This window comes from Miscanthus floridulus, chromosome 5 (assembly GCF_019320115.1).
Source record: "Miscanthus floridulus cultivar M001 chromosome 5, ASM1932011v1, whole genome shotgun sequence".
Lineage (NCBI taxonomy): Eukaryota > Viridiplantae > Streptophyta > Magnoliopsida > Poales > Poaceae > Miscanthus > Miscanthus floridulus.
The window spans coordinates 12,997,276-13,015,293 of record NC_089584.1 but is presented as its reverse complement, the minus strand read 5'-3'; the positions used below and the strand labels follow the sequence as shown (position 1 = coordinate 13,015,293).

Genomic DNA, 18,018 nt, shown 5'->3' with positions numbered 1-18,018 from the left:
AAAAACCAAAAATTTTTGCATAGTACCCGTCACATCAAATCTTGCGGCACATGCATGGAGTACTAAATGTAGACGAAAAAAAAACTAATTGCACAGTTAGCCGAGAAATCGTGAGACGAATCTTTTAAGCCTAATTAGTCTATAATTGGACAATTTTTATCAAATAAAAACGAAAGTGCTACAGTAGCCAAAGCCAAAAAATTTCGGAACTAAACGGGGCCTGGACAAACTGGGAAAGTCAATCTATGTAATTGAGCTATAAACACCAATGAACATATCGAAATTACTATTTAATCAATGGAGATTAAATTAAGCAAAGGGAACCATGGTCCACGTTGGCCTCAACTAAGCTCCGCCCTGAATGAACCTTTAGACTTCAATTTTTAGCAAGGTCTTGGACATTGCAACTATTATTTGATAATTAATATTAATTAAGGTCCCATTGATGTTTTCTTTTTTTCTTAAAAAAACAAAACTCAGTTAAAAAAACTCACAAAAGCACCCGCACTGGTTGGACACCACGCTTTAGATCGGATGGCCCAGATCTCGAGACACGCCCCGCGCCGGTCGCCTTCGCCACTCGACCGTTACCACAGGAGAAGCAGAGCCGCGGCGGCCGAACCGCCGCCTCCCTCCAGGCCTCCCCCATGGCGTCGCCGCCGCCTGGTCCTCCGGCATGGTCGGTGACCCTGAACCTAAGGCACCGCGGCGGGCTGGAGATCCGCGCCGCCGCGGAGAACTTGCTCCCGGGGTGGGGCCGTGGCGGGGAGCGCCTGTCCCTGCTGCTCCGCCTCCGCCGCCGCCGCCTCCTCTCCGTCACTCCCAATGCGGCGACCACCCCGCGGCTGCCACACAGCCCGAGACGCCGCCTCGAGGCAGCAGGATAGTCCGCTTCCTGCGGAGCAGGTGGGCGCGGCTGCCGCGGGTCACCTCCATTTGGCGGCGCAAGAAGCAGCCCCCGGCGCGCGTCGCCGCCGCTGTGCAGCGGGACCGCCGGGATCAGGTGACCCGATCTCCCTAGTTCTTTAAGCACTCGCTTCCTCAGTGTATCCAATTCTTGATTGGTTCTTGCCTGCGTGCAGTGGAGTGGAACGCTGACGCGGCCTGGCTTCTGGGCAATGGCATGGACGCCTAAGTCGGCGGCGACGCTGCGGTTCGTCGTCGTCATCGCCGCCGCCCTCGCCGTAGCCGTGGATATTTTCGCGGCGTTCAGCATCACGGTAAGCCACCTACTCCGGTTTCAGCATCTTGGATTCGCCGATTTGAGCATGGTTGAACTCTGAATTTGAACTCGGGCGGGTGTGCATCGGCTGCTTCTTGCAGCGTGACTTCAGCAACCGGAGAGGAGGCTGCGACAGCAAACCGATTGCACGCTGGGCCAAGTTCTTGGAGTTGATGGAGCAAACCGACAGCAAACCGAGTGCATTTGCCATATAAAATAAATTGGTTTTCAACATTTCTATTAACAAAGGGTTGCCATAGCAGGGATCTGAGAGTTGAAGTTCAGGGCACAAAAGGTCCGGTGAATCTAATTGCTACATTTCTGTAGCTTTTGACGAACTTTACTTACAATATTCAGAAGTCTAATAGATTAGCATTGTTCAACATCAGATGATCCTCCCAGAATCACTAACAACCAATACTAATTCACAAATCCAGATTTCCACAGGCATATAACAAGGCGAGATTATGGCAAAGACCAACACTAAAAAAACTAATGGTTAAAGTAAACACTAATATTTACAAACAGACACTAAAAAAGAGCGAGGTGCCCTTAAATGATCGTATGGACACAGAAGAACTCCTTAGACGCATGTAAGTGCTTGCTCCTGCCTTTCGCGGGCGTGAAATGAGTTCTTCCCTACATTGTCATTTCATTCCCCTGAAACTTTACCGTGTCGATCGCCAGTTTGTCTTACAGAACTCGCTGCTTTCTCTGCAGGGAAGGTGTCTGAACTTGGACTGCTGAAACTTGGAAATTTATCTTCTTGCTTCTTGTCCACCTTCTGTCCAAAGAAAATGCTCATATCAATGTCACTCTGAAGATTCTTGGTCTGAAATGGGTTCGATAATTCAATTTTACTGCCAAACATATCTGAAACAGGTGCTGCATGTGAATTTCATCTTCAGAAACAGGATTCTTAGGTCCCTGATAAATAGAACGAACTTTTGAAGCAGGCCTCTTTTCAGCTGACTCCACAGTTGGATACATGCTCAAATCTCGAGCAGCATTGAAAGAAGGTTTATCCTTAATGCATCATGGTGCAACTCTATTGATCAGTTAGTCCAGTGACACTTTAAATGGGAAGTAGGAGAATCCCAATCAGAAAATTTCTCCTTAAGTGACAAAAGACAGCTTGGTTCTCGAGTTCTTGGCTGCCCAGTAACACTTTGCGACCAATAACTTGTCTCCATTTTCTTCTGAGGTGCTGTTTCTTTCCTCTATCAAACTTTTTCTGGATTGTTAAATAGTGACCTCCCATGAAGATGTGCATCCATGTTTTGCACGATTCTTCACTGCAGCAGATAAGCATTATTCTTCATCTGATCTTATATGAAACTCACCATTCTCATTCATCTTATTCTTCATCTGATCTGCAGCAGATAAGCATGATTCTTCACTGCAAAGAGCAATTCTGAAAGGATCGGCAGCAAATTCCTAATAATTTAGCTTATCCGATCTTATATGAAACTCATCATTCTCATTCATCTTATTCTTCATCTGATCTGCAGCAGATAAGCATGATTCTTCACTACAAAGAGCAATTCTGAAAGGATTGGCAGCAAATTCCTAATAATTTTGCACGACGTATAAGAACAATAAGGAATCAGAAGCCTAGAACTCATTCAGACACAGTTACAAGTAAATCCTCGGATACCTTATTGGGCTCCTTTCTCTGAACCATTGACCATGTCAAAAAGGCCAAACAGAAGGACCAAAAGTGTTATTTGGGTTGGATATTTTCTTACTTGGTGGGTGCCTGACAAGAATGAAAGAAACATCAGAAGTATTGTATTACCATAATATGCATGAGGCTTCATTATGCTTTACCTTTCCCACTTTGAAAAGTTAAGTGCCCTCATCATGCATCAATGAATGATCAGAAAAGAGATCATGTGAGGAAGGAATTGCCTCAATGAAAATTGAAACACAATTTTTTCAGAGCAGAAAAAGGGTAGTCATAATTTAGTAATAGTGAGACAAGTATGCAATGGAATCATACTGTTAGGTGACTTATAGAGTTATAGTCCATAACATAACAAAAAGAGTACAAAGAGAATCCACCATTAATTCCAAGAATCTCATATACTCCTATGTCAGAACATAAACTGACATGAACCGACCGAATATCGAAAATGTTGCTGGAGCAAAATATGTACGAAGATCATCAGAAACCGAATGTGCTGTTGAATCTGTCTCATACAGATGATGGCTATGCGAGCATGAAATGAAATTTACACGGCAAAAGATTCACGCAATATTAAACACTGTTTACATGGTGGAAGAGATCTCAGTACATAGGGTACACGAACACACAACGATGCATGTAGCTGAGCTCGATCAGCCCCGCTTGACGGGATCGAAGTTAGAGACGGCGACGACGGCGCCAACGATGGCGACGAGCACGACCCCGCCGGAGACAATGCTGAGGAGGAAGTTCTTGAGCGACGGCGAGATCCCCGGCGCGGCCTCCGCGACCTCCGGCAGCACCAGCGCCGCCGCCACGGCAGCCGCGGCCGCCCACTCCTTGGCCGGGTGCTGCTTCTGCGCGGACGCCCGGACGACGGCCATCCTCCTGGCCGACTGACGGGGCGCGACGACCCGGAGCGACGACGCGTTGCTGCCGGCGCAGAGGGGCTTTCCGAGCCCCTGGGCCACGGACAGAGACGCCGCGACGGCGGTGGTGGCCATGGGTCTTGAGCTCAGGCGCTTGCTCTGGGGTCTCTGCGGATGTGTGATGGCAGGAGCGGGTGGGGCGGGGGAGAGGGACGCAGATATGAGTAGATAGGATGAGCTGGAGGGGCGCCAGGTCAGCCCGCTCGTCTGACGTGGGTGGCCACCCTCGCGCCAAGTGGCCGCACAGGATAAGGTCTTATCGCCACCTGGCGCGTAGTTGGAGTCTGCAGATGAGAAGCCGTAACGTAGAGCCGGGCCAAACAAGCAGAACGCAAAGCCACCCAAATGTAACCAAATGTTAGCGGCATATTACAGATTGTTAAAACACAGCTACACGTAATGACCGTTCTAGAGTTTGAATGCCAACCATTATTCAGTCTACCTGTCTGGTTTTGTGTGCATTTATTTACAATACCAATTCAGTCGTTTTCAACATGGTTATATATAAAACAAAATGGTTACCTTTTTTTTTTTCTTTTAAAAAGGGTTGGCATAGCAGGGACCTGTCAATGGTGAGAGTTGGGGTTCAGAATAGAAAAGGTAAGTCTAATAGATTAGCATTGTATACCATCAGATGGCCCTCCCAGAATCACTAACAACCAATAATTCGCAAATCCAGATTTCCACAGGCATACAATGAAGCGAGATTATGGTACCAACACTAAAAAAAAATAATGGGTGAAGAAAAATTTATTATTTTCAAACAGACACTACAAAAGAGCGAGGTGCCCTTAAATGAGCGTATGGACACGGGACGCATGTAAGTGCTTGCTCCTGCACTTCGTGTGCGTGAAATGAGTTCCTTCCCTACATTGTCATTTCCTTCCCCTGATGCCCTGATGTGAATCTACATGAATAAATGGTGTATAAACTTTAATTTCTGATTTCATCACTCACGCTCAAGCCATTTTAAACAGGAGAAGGCTGAAAATGGAAAGTTCATTCTTGCTGTTTACCTGTTAGACGCTTTTTGCAAGGACGTGAGATCCATCCTCCACTATCCTAAACTTTGCATCCTGTATAAAAAGCATATCTGAACTTAATAATGTGGAGGAGTGCTAGCAGAATATAATATTCATAATAAAAGGCTGGCAACAGCATTTGATAAGTTGCCACAAATTATGCACCAAATGAAGTTGCACGCACCAAAGTATCTTTTGGAATTCCTACCATTTTCAAAATGACGCACAAAACAGCATTTTTCCTTAGGACAGGTGTAGTTCAGAATATTCAAAAACTAGGGGGTGAGGTGGGGTGGTGGTGGGGTGTGTGTGTGTGGGTGGGGGGTGGGGGGGGGGGGGGGGGGGGGGTTAGCAATACAGAATTATGACGACCTGACTGGTCTAGACTATATTACCTTATCTAGCTTGTCCTTCATCGGTTCAGGCACCACTATCTTCTGAACACAAAGCCGCTGGAGAACACGTTGCTCAAGCATAAACTGATACTGAACATCACTGTTGTCAGGTGACACGCTCGCTACGATCTTCTTCTCAATCCCCATCTCCTCTAAATAGCAGCAAACATATTAATCACATGGTGGTTGTTTTTTCCTTTTTGATTTGAGTTGACATACGAAAGAGAACAGGCAATTGGGGAATGAACGACGAACCTCCAATGAAAGGAGACTGGAACATAGCATTTAGTTTAGAATGATCTCCAACATCGTGAATCTTGTTTCTCGAATGCATTGTAGCATCGAAGCTAACACCAGGATTATCTCTAGTGATGGACAATGAGAGAAACTCCAGTAAATATATGAAACAAACAACACTTTAGAAGAATGACAATTGAGGGACACACTACTTACATCTTTTCCCTCTTTACAGGTATGACATGATTACGAACTTGGAACAATTCTGCTGAGGTTCCTTGAAGACAGCTTAAGTTTGCAGGAATTTGTGTTGCTGCTGCTGAAGTTTTCTTCTGTGCTTCAGAACAATTGAATGCTTCTGAGCCACCAGAACATGTTTCAGTCCCATTAATCTCATTCCTGTGATCTGCAGAGAGCCGACATGTTTCTGTCAATATCTTAGTATCTGGTTTCTCAGACGCCTCAATCTTGACTTCATTCTTATCACTATCGTTTCTTGCAAGCACACCACTGAACGCAAGACCAGCCTGAAAAGTGCCATTGCAAACATAGCTATCCGCCCAAAACGTGTTTGGTTCTGACTCCTGGAATTTGAAACCAGGACTGAACCTGTGCCTGAATGAATCCCTGCCAGAAGGCTGTGAGGATGTACTGTCTCGATCAACAGCTTGTCTTACAGAATTCGCTGCTTTCACTGCATGGAAGGTGTCTACACTTGGAAATTTATCTTCTTGATTCTTCTCCACCTTCTGTCCAAAGAAAGTGCTCATATCAATGTCACTGTGGAGATTCTTGGTCTGAAACGGGTTTGATAATTCAATTTTATCATGAAACATATCTGAAACAGGCTGCTGCATGTGAATTTCATCTTCAAAAATAGGCTTCTCAGGTCCATGATAAATAGAATGAACTTTTGAAGCAGGCCTCTTTTCAGTTGACTCCACAGTTTGATACATGTTCAAATCTGGAGCAGCATTGAAAGAAGATTTATCCTTACGCATCATGGTGCAACTCGATTGATCAGTCAGTCCAGTGGTACTCTTTAAATGGGAAGTAGGAGAATCCCAATCAGAAAATTTCTCGTTAAGTGATAAGCGACAGCTTGGTTCTCGAGTTCTTGGCTGCCCAGTAACACCTTGTGACCAATAATTTGTCTCAAGTTTGTTCTGAGGTGCTGTTTCTTTCCTATCCAACTTTTCTGGACTGTTAAATAGTGACCTCCCATGAAGAGGTGCATCCATGTTTGGAATATCCAGCTTATCGAATCTTATATGAAACTCATCATTCTCGTTCATCTCATTCTTCATTGATGGTGATGGTTTCTTGCACGTTCTATCCTTCATTGCTTTGATCCCAAAAAAGGGGGGAAAGATCAAGATATAGCTTTTGCATATATAATCGCTGGTCTGCTAGGAAATGCACCCTATAAAGACTAGAGTCTAGTCTTTGATGAGATAAAAGAAGTCAATAGTAAAAATGACTGACCTGCAGCAGATGTGCATGATTCTTCACTGCAAAGAACAATTTGGAAAGGATCAGCATCAAATTCCTAATAATTTTGCATGACATAAGAACAATAAGGAATCAGGAGCCTAGAACTCATTCAGACACAGTTACAAGTAGATCCTCTGATACCTTATTGGGCTCCGTCTTTTCTCTGAATCATCGGCCATGTCAAAAGACCAAGCAGAAGGACCAAAAGTGCTATTTGAGTTGGATATTTTCTTACTTGGTGGGTGCCTGACAAGAATGACAGAAAGATCAGAAGTATTGTATTGACAGGATATGCATGAGGCTTCATTAGTTCATTATGCTTTACCTTTCCCACTTGAAAAGGTCAGTGCCCTCATCATCCATCAATGAATGATCAGAAAAGAGATCGTGTGAGGACAGAATTCCTTCAATGAAAATTGAAACACAAAGATTTCAGACCAATGGATGAGGTTACCAGGAACATACAAGGGGATATCCCTTGGTGTATGTTGTTCGCTGATGATGTAGTGTTAGTGGACGAAAGCCAGACGGGAATAAATAGGAAACTAGAGTTATGACGGCAGACCCTTGAGTCTAAAGGTTTTAGACTGAGCAGAACTAAAACCGAATACATGAAATGTGACTTTGGTGGAGTTGTACAGGAGGAGGGAGATGTGAGTTTGGAAGGTCAAGTAGTGCCTAAGAAGGATACCTTTTGGTATCTGGGATCGATGCTAAAGAAGGATGGAGATATTGATGCGGACGTTAGCCATAGAATCAAAGCATGGTGGATCAAGTGGCGACAAGCTTCTGGCATTCTCTGTGACAAAAGGGTACCACAAAAGTTCTATAGAACGGCGATTAGACCGGCTATGTTGTATGGAGCAGAATGTTGGCCTACAAAGATTCGACATGTTCAACAACTGAGTGTTGCAGAAATGCGTATGTTGCGATGGATTTGCGGTCACACAAGAATGGACCGAGTTCGGAACGATGATATACGTGATCGCCTAGAGGTAGCACCAATTGAAGAAAAGCTTGCCCAACATCGGTTGAGGTGGTTTGGCCATGTCCAAAGGAGACCTCCAGAGGCACCAGTGCATTGTGGAGTCCTAAGCCAAGCTAATAATATGAGGAGAGGTAGAGGAAGACCGAAATTGACATGGGGGAGGCAATAAAAAGATATTTGAAAGCTTGGGATATACCTAGAGATCTATGTTTGAATAGGAGTACTTGGAAAGCAGCTATTGAAGTGCCTGAACCGTGTGGGTTTCAACACTAGCCTACCCCAACTTGCTTGGGACTGAAAGGCTATATTGTTGTTGTTGTTGTAAAGATTTCAGACCAGAAAAAGGCTAGTCATAAGTTAATAGCAGTAAGACAAGTATGCAATGCAATCATACTGCTAGGTTGACTTAGTCCACAACATAAAAAAAATACAAAGAGAATACACAACTAATTCCAAGAATCTCATAGATATCAGAACAAAAACCGAACGACATGAATTGAGAACACCATTTTACAAGTATGCTAGGTGGTGGACTAGTGGCTGACAAGCTAAGAACTGGTGACGCAAGTTTCAAACCCAAGTGTGGCACCTGGTGCACAAATCCAACGACTAATTCAGCTGCCAATATATTTCTGAAAAGCATTTCAGAGATATCACTAGAAAAGAAGAATTGCATGACTGTGGGACACTGTTTTACAGCCTACTTCAACCATGCTAGGGCCTGTTGCTGATGAACTAAAAAAAGGTAAGGCAAGTTTTCAGAAGTTTGGCAACATACCGGAGATAAGTAATGTTCTACTAGTATTGAGAACCTAGGAGAGATGAAATCTTGATTACTTCAGCATCACAGAATAAGTGCACACTAGCTAGAAATCAATTGATAAGGTTGAGCAAAAATAACAGGGAATGCCCACTTTTTTTCATTACAAGAATGTCACTGATCTGTGAGATATGGGAAACAAAGAACATAGACAAAACTCTAACCTGTATTCTCAAATACTGTGCTAGATCTTGTTGAGTTTCTGCAAGAAAAACTATATTATTTGTATCCCATGGAACATGTGAGGCCTATTAGTCAAGCCTATGTAAATGTGGAGGAGTTACCTTCGCTCTGGAGAGTATCCATCTTTAAATCCATAGCCACTTATATCAAAATGTTTCTCTCTTTGAGTAGGAAGATGATCCTCTGAATTAAATTGATCTATCCTCCAGAGTCCATCATAATTCTCATCAGCAAGATTGCCATCTGATCTACTATGCTTTGCTGTTCAGAACAAAAAAAAAAAGTAGAATCACGAACATATAGAGTAATATTTTCTTAGGCCACAAAACCTGTGTTGCAATGTTTTCAAGTCGTCCAGTCGAACCTAGTCGCCATGGGACCGATCAGGAGACTAATCACGATTAGTCGAGCCTAGTCGACCACTGGTCGTCCTATATATCAGGACATATATACCTACTATATATATACCTATATATACTATATAGTATACACAATAAAGCAAGCATCAAGACTACATTAGTGTTTAGCTGGTGACTTACTTGTGGGAGTTGTTTTCTTCTCTTTTCTGCCATGTCCAGAGGTCCATATTCCTGTCCCAAACTCCATTTCTTTGCTGACTTGCTGCTGGAAGCCTAAATACCAAAGAAGACCATAATTAGCAACACTAATGTAGTCTTGATCTTGACACAGCTCAACAGCAGCACTGCTGTATTAACAAGCACTGCTGCAGTAGCAAATAACTAGCATTTAGCAGTTAGCACATAGCAGACCATAGCAGCCACATAGCCACACAACCAGCATATTACATAACTAAACAAGTTCAGTACACATAAGCTAAAGTGTTCAACACAGAGTCACAAACATTGACATTTAACAGTCCAACAAAAATAAACAACTAGCCATCTAATTAAGCAAATCAACATTAAAATTGAAGCCTCCATCTCCATCTCCAGTTGGTCCATCTCCAGTTTCAGTTGGTGCAGATTCTTCATCCTCCTCCATTGCTATTGCTGAATCTACATGCTGATCTTGGTCTTCATCATCAACTTCATCAATATCTTGAGTCACTGTGTTCCTTGGACGCTTCCTGTTCCAAGCATAAGTACGCCTCACAGGGGCAGCAACAGCAGCATGAGTAGTAGCAGCCCTAGGCAAGTTACGTCCCTCTAGACCCTGAGTTGCACCAATAGCCTCATCCACAACAGCCCAAGTCATAGCATCGCCACCACCTTCCTAAACTGGTTCTGGTTCACAATTTTCATTGACCCATTCATTTTCCCAATGAATTCATCAAGCAAGAGTGGATTGCATCTCTTTTCTTTGGAACCTAGCTCTCTAATTTTTTTAAATCTGTTTTCCATCTTGCGGTTGTAACTGACATATACCAACTTATTTAACCTTTGGTGCTCTAATCGGTTTGTCTTTTTTGTATGGACCTACACAAAATATAATGCAGAATCACATATCAATATTACTATCATACTTAATTACTCAGCAGTAGTACACTAGCACTTACAGCAGAAAAATCACTCCAACTACGCTCGCATCCAGATGCAGCGCAACAAAGGCTAACAATCCTTTTTGCTAAACATTCTAACCCTAACAGGCCAAACTGCAAGCCCAGTAGCCCACATGTCCGTCCAGTTAAACAGGCCCAAAAACAGAGTAACCAAACTGGTCGTCCCTGTCCTAGTTGGACGACTAATCGCGATTTCTCGTCGACTAATCGGATGACCAGCTTTCTGGTCGAGCTAATCGAGTCGGACCTCCTAATCGAACACCAGGGACCGATTAGGACGAGTAATAGCGATTAATCGGAGGACTTGAAAACATTGCTGTGTTGTCACTCATGAGACTTCGTAATAAGATGGTACAGCAGAACTTACATTGCCAATCTTTTTCAGCTTGAGGTTCATAAAACATGTCCTCGTCCTCAACATAGAGGTCAGCATTATGGCTCTTAGATGAATCCGGTAAATAACAGTTAAACTGTTCCCTCCTTTCATAGCCAGTTTCCTCCAATATGCTGCCCATTTTGGCTGATGGTCTTCGCTCCTTCAGCATCTTGATACTGGTAATCGAATCCTGTTAAAAGTGGTACACGAAAAGTATTTGCATTACTACATTGAAATGGTCCAATTCAATTAACATCTGGATTCCATAAGAAATTGGTTCTGAATTTGTCATATAGTCTAATGAGAAATGACAATCGTATAAGCTCTATAAGGAGAACTTTCTTCCAAGAAGCTTGGATCCACCTTAATTACCAAGACTACATTTTTTCCACAGGCATTAAGGGCTTGCTTGGATCACCTTTGGGTTATTAGAATCTGGATTGCTAATGGGATTATAATAATCTAGATTACAGATTATAATAATCTAGGTTGTTTGGATCCCTGGATTAAGATTTGGTCTTTCGAGCACCTATAATCTCCTATCAGAAGGTTTGAGATGGATTATAGGATTCCAAAAATCTGTTGGTTGGATCACCTACAGATTATGTTATCTGATTACTACAATCCGAAGGTGATCCAAACAGGCCTCAAACATCTCTTAAGATTCTTGCCTGCCTAAACTCCCCCCCCCCCCCCCCCCCAACCCACAAAAAAAAAAGATATGATTTCAAGGAGTAAGGCATTTGAAGCCTCACCAATGCCTTTGTGACATCAAATGGGATAGACCGCTTTGCTTTATGTAGGAACCGCGTGGGCTTTGGAGGTGAAGGTAAAACCCTGTGTAACCACATTAAATGCAAAATAGTTTAGATTTGGATATAGCACTGCACCTGTGTGAAAGCCATGAGCATGACTTGTATCACATGATAAAAATGTTTGTTGTTCTTGAATGTCGAGACATTGTGGTTTACCTTAGCTATAACCAATGTGGACAAACTAGACCATTTAGACAAAAAAAAAACAATCTGAACTGGACCAGTTGATTGTTATTGTCTGCCTTAAGGGTAAGATATGAATACTGATGGGCTTGATTTCAGCGACACAAATGAGCCTGTGAGGATAATATCTTTAATTGCAAGAAATTTGTTCCTTGAGGCAAATAAAATAGGACTTGTCACATGATTATGGCACTGTTTGCACCTATGGTTACTTTGTTTTGGAGAAGTCTCAAACCAACCATTGAGACATATCCACAAACAGAAACCATTTTCTGTAAAACTAAACACTGCTTATTATTTCAACTTCATCCCACCAGATTAACTTTATATAGCTGAAATATTCATATTAGGCATGTACTACTTAATAGTTTAAGTTTTATCACTCAACCTTTTGGCTGGTTGCGGTGAATGTGGAGGTGTTTCCATCTTGATATGACCAAGGCCTGAAACAGAAGTAGATGGATGTCTAATGAACCATTACAATATGTTGTTAAAAGAGAAAAAAGGCAGTGAACTAAGGTTGATCAGGGACAATAATAACAACAGGTGGACCACACAACTCATACAAACTTCACAACCAAAAACATTGGCTATCAAATCCTACTATGATGAATGAAACAAATGTCAACATAAGGATGCAGTTTAGGTGCAAATCCTTGCAGAATAAACATGTAACAATACATCAGTATATTAAAAGATATACAAGCCCACCAGAATTTGAACTTTAACTGTGAAGTGACCTGCAAGCCTGCACAATATTTCTTCCAGTAAGCACAGCAAACTGTTCATTTTCATTTCACAACCACTAACAATGATAGGAAGTAAGCAGTTAAACAAATAACGATTGTTCTTGAATCCAGACAATATGTCATTGAGACATGCACCTTTAACAGAAAATGAAACATGAGGCTCATGGACAGGTCGTGCGGTAGACGTATTCTTTGATCCCTCGTAACTGACCAAATCAATAAGTGAAATTTCTGCAAGTACAAATCAAAGTCAAACCTGAGTTTCAATGATATATAACAAGTTGATCAATCTCAGCAATGCAACTTACAAATCAATACAAAGCAAAAATGATGTTTACAGAGAACCGAGCGATAGCTCGGGTGGCAAAGGCTCGGTGGCTGGAACCTTGCCGGCCAGGGATCGAGCCCCAGTGGCTGCGATTTTCTGGTGTCTCACCGGGGTTCGCCCCCAAATAACTATGTTGCCTCTCACGCGTGGAACCACACAGGGAATGCGACGCACCTCGTCGTCTACGGATCCATGGACCCGGTGATCTCACAAAGGACGCGATCTTAGAATCTAGGTGTAGTTGTAGGATCTGTTTGTGTACTTGTGGTGTGAGTGAGTGTGGTGTGTGTGGCGTTGGTGTGTCTGTTCACGAACAGATACTACAATTGTACCTAGATGAGAGGCGCAAAAAAAAATGATGTTTACAAATAAACTCTTCAATTCCACAGCTACAAACATGATCAACTGCTCCATTCTCCACTAGTTCCAAGCAATAACTGCTAGCAAAACTAGGATTTCTACCGGACAAACTTTTATAACTTTGACCACGAATACATAAAGACTTACGCAAATTCATGACGCACAATAGATTCATCATGAAAACTGATTTTATAATATATAATCATTATTTTTTTTAAGATTCATATTCTTATAGAAATTCCTAGTCAAAGTGTTGTCTCGTAGACCATGCCAATGTCCTAAATGTAATACATTTGTGATTGGATGGACTACTATTTAAAGATTTTTTTTCAAAAAGTTGGACAGACTTAAGCGGTAATTAAATCAGTAGGAACAATACAGATGATTTGTAATAGTGAAGGAAACATCACCACTTTGGAGTTCCAGATTTTGATTTTTCTGCCTAGTGCTATAGTTTATGGATGGGGACATTTTACAACCAAGAGGATCTTCATGATAATTAACAGCTGCTGCAACATCTTGATGACCAAAGGGTGAAGACAATCTGCCAATCCACAATACTGACATTTCATAAAACAGGCCAAATGCAGGCACATTCTTACCATACTGTGTGGAGATACTGACCTTGGCTGAGAGCCTGCAGAATAGAAGAGAATTAATAATTTATGATAACTTTAATGTAACCAAAGGGCTCGTTACACACTTCACAAACTAATATTATCATAAAAGCTCAATCTTCTTTTAGCAGCTAAAGATTCAACAGAGGAAGACATATATCTATAATTACCTCCAGTACAAATTAGATGCCATCCTATAAACTGTCTAGCCAACCTTTTAAAATTTAGGCTATGAACTATTTTGGGGAAGAAAAAGTTCATCAACATTTTTAGTACCTTTTGCTACCTTGTTAAATACAGAGATAGGAAAAATTGTTGATCAAAATTACTTTCTGAAAACCACAACAGATTCCTATTCAACATGTAGAAGAGACTGGAGGGACCGAGGGAGTAACTAGTCTGTTAATTTTATGGATGCATATGTTGTTGCCAAAGTGCCTACGTCGAAAATTTGAAATACCGTATGCACAAGAAAGTAGTATATTCTTAATTAGTTTACTTGACTATTTCTACAGAAATGGCACCCTCACCTGCTTCCGTCATGTTGATATTGCATAAAGAAGTGATCTTCATCGCCTCTTTAGCAGAAGCATCTGAAAGAGTGCAATCCACTTGTGGAATAGCTCCTTCTATATCTGATATGGTAATAAAACAATTATACAAAAAAATCTGTCGAGTGAATGAGTGATATTACTTGTTCTACTTAGCCAGACATTACAGATATTATGCTAGAAGGGTAAAGTGATGAACCACGAAAATAAAGTGCTCCACTGAGACCTAAAAAGTTCAAAAGGATATAGGAAACTTACTTGTGGATCCATTATGATGATTATCTGGAGTTGCCAGATCATTGATGTTTAGAACATCAAGTGATCGATACTGTTGACCATGTGAAGCTTGACCCCCTGCTACGCCATCCTGGTACTGCAGCTCTGGCCGCTGCTGTTGCCGTCGCTTTTGTTCGAAGTATTGCCTTTGTCTGCCACACATTTGTTTGATCAAGGATGATGCTCAGTTCCATCGATGTAAAAAAATGAGTAACACCACAGTATGAACTTTTACTAACTGAAATCAGTGAAAGTACCAAAATTACCTGCTCTGTGTTGACTTCCTGGACTGCTCAATTTCAGAGCCAGGCCAAACAAGCAGAACGCAAAACCACCCAAACATAACCAAATGTTAGCAGCATGTTACAGATTGTTAAAAACACAGCTCCACGTAATGACCATTCTAGAGTTTGAATGCCAACCATCAACCGCCAGTTACAAAATTGAAGCACAAAATAATCGAAATCGTGCTGTTTGCCCAAATTAAGTGTCGTGAACCGTAAATTATAACACAAATTTAAGGTAGAAATGTGGATACTCACAGCGTACACCTTCCTCCTCGAACCGCCCGTCCATTGCAGCATCGCGAGCAAGCGGTGAGAAATCCCACATCTGCGAAATCAGAACGGGGAACAAACTCAGAACGCGAAATCTCAGCGGTTAAATGATCCAAAGGCAGGGGCGGGCCCAGTAAAGGGCGTGTACATGTAAACCCGATAACTTTTGCAAAAAAAAACAATAATCGAAGCATACGCTTGTAATTAGTTCAGATTCGAATGCAAATAGCCAAATAGCTTAGGTTAGGGTTTGTGTGCTCGGTTTCGCACAGCAGGAAGGGAAAATAAGGGATGGGCATACCTGGTGGATGCTCGTCGCCGGCAAAGGGCCCGACGAAGACCTCGGCACCTGGCGTAGGGAGGCGCGGCGGTCTCCCACGACCCCAGTCGTCGCCACTAGAGAGAGTGAGCGCGCGCGCGCGCGCGCAGAGTGAAAGGGAGAAGAAAGGGCAGTGGTGAACGCGGTCCAGTCCTGTACAAATTTGACGGGGCCTGAATGCTGCTTTGGTTCTGATCCGGGCAGCCTGTCCAGGCCCAGCCGTCCAAAAACACGTTGCCTGCCTCGCGCTTCAGTTTTTTTCCTTATTTAATTTTTTTGAAAATTAAAAAATACGGCTGTTGCTTGCTAAAAATATTTCAATTTTATAGAATTTGAATATATTGAAAAAAATATAAATAAAACATTTGAGTAGTCAACAAATTAGATGTACAATCATGAAAAATCATAAATAGTAATAATATTGTGATTTTTCTATCATGGGCATTCTCAAACCGAGGTACTAATAATAAGATCCCTCTACAAGGAATAAATCCCTGGGTCCTCCGCGCTTCATCTATTGTACCATACACGGTTCTACGCTATTTGCCACTGTACAGCCATTGTGGCATGCTGTGTCCTACTGTCCACTTGCTGTTGACACATCTTCTAACCGGCGCAGCGGGGCGCGCCTGCTCGTGCTAGTAGACATAACTTTTCTATGGTTGTCTGGTCAGAAAAATCATCAACTTCACAAGCGTTTTTTCATGCGTAATGTCTAGGACACCAACCAAATAAGCTCTAGAACTAGAGGACAAGCATAGGGCTGATTTTTTATGAGCTAATTTCACAAAATTGTAGCTACTTGCGAGATGTGACACTATAAGTTGGTACTACTAGTACAACTCGTAGCGACTATTTCGCAAGACTTAAATTAAGTTTGGGCCTGCTAACAAGAGACTATTACGTCAACAATACTTGTCACATCTAACTCCTGCGATGTATAACCACTAATATATTCTAGACTTTTGTTTCAACTAGAATAACCCGCTTGCCGCACTTTATTGACTTGGATACATAATTTCCCTAGGACCTTTAGATGTCTCTTTACCTATTCTACCATTCACTTGTAACTCAAACTCATTGCACAAGTAGAATTAGGCCTTAATCCTAAAAGTCATTGCTCACAAGAAATCCAAAAAAGCAAAAAGGAGCAAGCGCAAGTTGCTCACAGATGGCGTTGGGTTAACCGAAATCGATCGGTTCGGTTCTTCGGTTCTTCAGCTAATTCGGTTACCTGAGAAGAAGAGACCGATCGGTTACTTTGAAAATGCGGAACCGAGGAATTTCGGTTAATTCGGTTCGGTTTCGGTTCTAACCGATGGAACCGAATTTTTCAGGAACCAAGAAACAACACATTCAATTGCAAATTTCGGCAACATTTTGCCTGATTTTCATGCAGTCAAAAGGGACAATTTAAACAGCAATGCAGCATAAAACAACAGTACAACACATATATGTTATTGTTCTCTCAAATATTTAAGCATAGAGCAATATTCAAGCCTGCAGTAAAAAAACAAGAGGTCCAACAACTTAGTTCGGTTATTTTAGGTCAATTCGGTTAACCGAGTGCTGGAACTGAATTAACCGTAATAATTTCGGTTCCTGGGAACCTGGAACCGAACCTGGGACCGAATATTTCGGTTTCGATTACTTCGATTTCGATTCAGATTAGCTCGGTTCAGTTCTCGGTTCTCGGGTTTTCGTGCCCAGGCTTACTCACAGATATATCCCAGGGATCCGGTAACACCACCAAGGAATATGCCTACATCCTCATTGTTGAGGAGGCCACCTCTTCCAACCTTATCATCTTGTCAACTGACCACAAAACTCGGGTTTGAGCTTTCCACGGCGTGAATTCCGTAGACGTGGGTGGACGACGAGCGGGGCGATTAGCTGGGCAGATGACGACAACAATTCGTATTTCTTTATTTAGGTGTAGAGATACCGCTTGTGGTCTTTTGGGCCATAGTCCAATCCAAGCAGTTTTTTTTGGCCCACTACAACAAACTTGTGACCACATGACAAAACTAGCTCGATGTTCAGAACGAATGCCTAAGTGAGAAGTATCTACGGATGCCATCTTGGCTCTGCAACAAATGGCGCCTTCAAATTTGGGAAGGACAGGATTTGGAATAAGGATGGATGGAGCCGTGCTTGTCATCTGGCGGCAAGAAAGTGCTCATCAAATTCGTCGCTCAAGCAATACCCACCTATTCAATGTCATGTTTTAAATTGACTAGAGACCTATGCAAATATATCAATGGCCTCTTGACGAATTTCTGGTAGGGAAGTAAGGAAGGAAAGAGGAAGACATGCTGGGTTGCATGGAACGATATGATCATGCCAAAGTTCCTTGGTGGAATGGGTTTCCGAGATATAGAGCTCTTTAAT

At 42.3% G+C, this 18,018-nt stretch overlaps 2 protein-coding genes and 1 pseudogene across 4 annotated transcripts; 1 reads left to right on the top strand and 2 right to left on the bottom strand.

Annotated features, from left to right (window-relative positions):
- The first annotated feature begins 226 nt into the window (after positions 1 to 226).
- LOC136449529 (uncharacterized) lies at positions 227 to 3,236 on the top strand (annotated as a pseudogene).
- A 140-nt stretch (positions 3,237 to 3,376) lies between these two features.
- Positions 3,377 to 3,982, bottom strand: LOC136449530 (uncharacterized). Its single transcript, XM_066449570.1, has one exon. It carries the CDS (start codon positions 3,911 to 3,913, stop codon positions 3,563 to 3,565), a length of 351 nt encoding a protein of 116 aa, XP_066305667.1. The 5' UTR covers positions 3,914 to 3,982; the 3' UTR covers positions 3,377 to 3,562.
- Positions 3,983 to 4,114: 132 nt separating this feature from the next.
- Positions 4,115 to 15,750, bottom strand: LOC136449528 (uncharacterized). 3 transcript variants are annotated; one of them, XM_066449568.1, is made up of 22 exons: positions 15,610 to 15,750; positions 15,294 to 15,363; positions 15,018 to 15,040; positions 14,734 to 14,903; positions 14,455 to 14,559; positions 13,932 to 13,944; positions 13,718 to 13,851; positions 12,755 to 12,850; positions 12,582 to 12,618; positions 12,259 to 12,313; positions 10,864 to 11,062; positions 9,517 to 9,609; positions 9,079 to 9,238; positions 8,959 to 8,996; positions 7,312 to 7,390; positions 7,128 to 7,232; positions 6,978 to 7,003; positions 5,709 to 6,837; positions 5,511 to 5,620; positions 5,256 to 5,407; positions 4,855 to 4,914; positions 4,115 to 4,745 (listed from the first exon to the last, which is right to left on the bottom strand). In XM_066449568.1, exons 2-21 carry the CDS (start codon positions 15,333 to 15,335, stop codon positions 4,858 to 4,860), a joined length of 2,823 nt encoding a protein of 940 aa, XP_066305665.1. In that variant the 5' UTR covers positions 15,336 to 15,363; positions 15,610 to 15,750; the 3' UTR covers positions 4,115 to 4,745; positions 4,855 to 4,857. The 3 variants fall into 3 exon arrangements, with proteins under 3 accessions (XP_066305665.1, XP_066305664.1, XP_066305666.1); XM_066449567.1 differs by lacking the exon at positions 12,582 to 12,618 and adding an exon at positions 11,628 to 11,709; XM_066449569.1 differs by lacking the exons at positions 9,517 to 9,609; positions 12,582 to 12,618 and adding an exon at positions 11,628 to 11,709.
- Between the last annotated feature and the right edge of the window lie 2,268 nt (positions 15,751 to 18,018).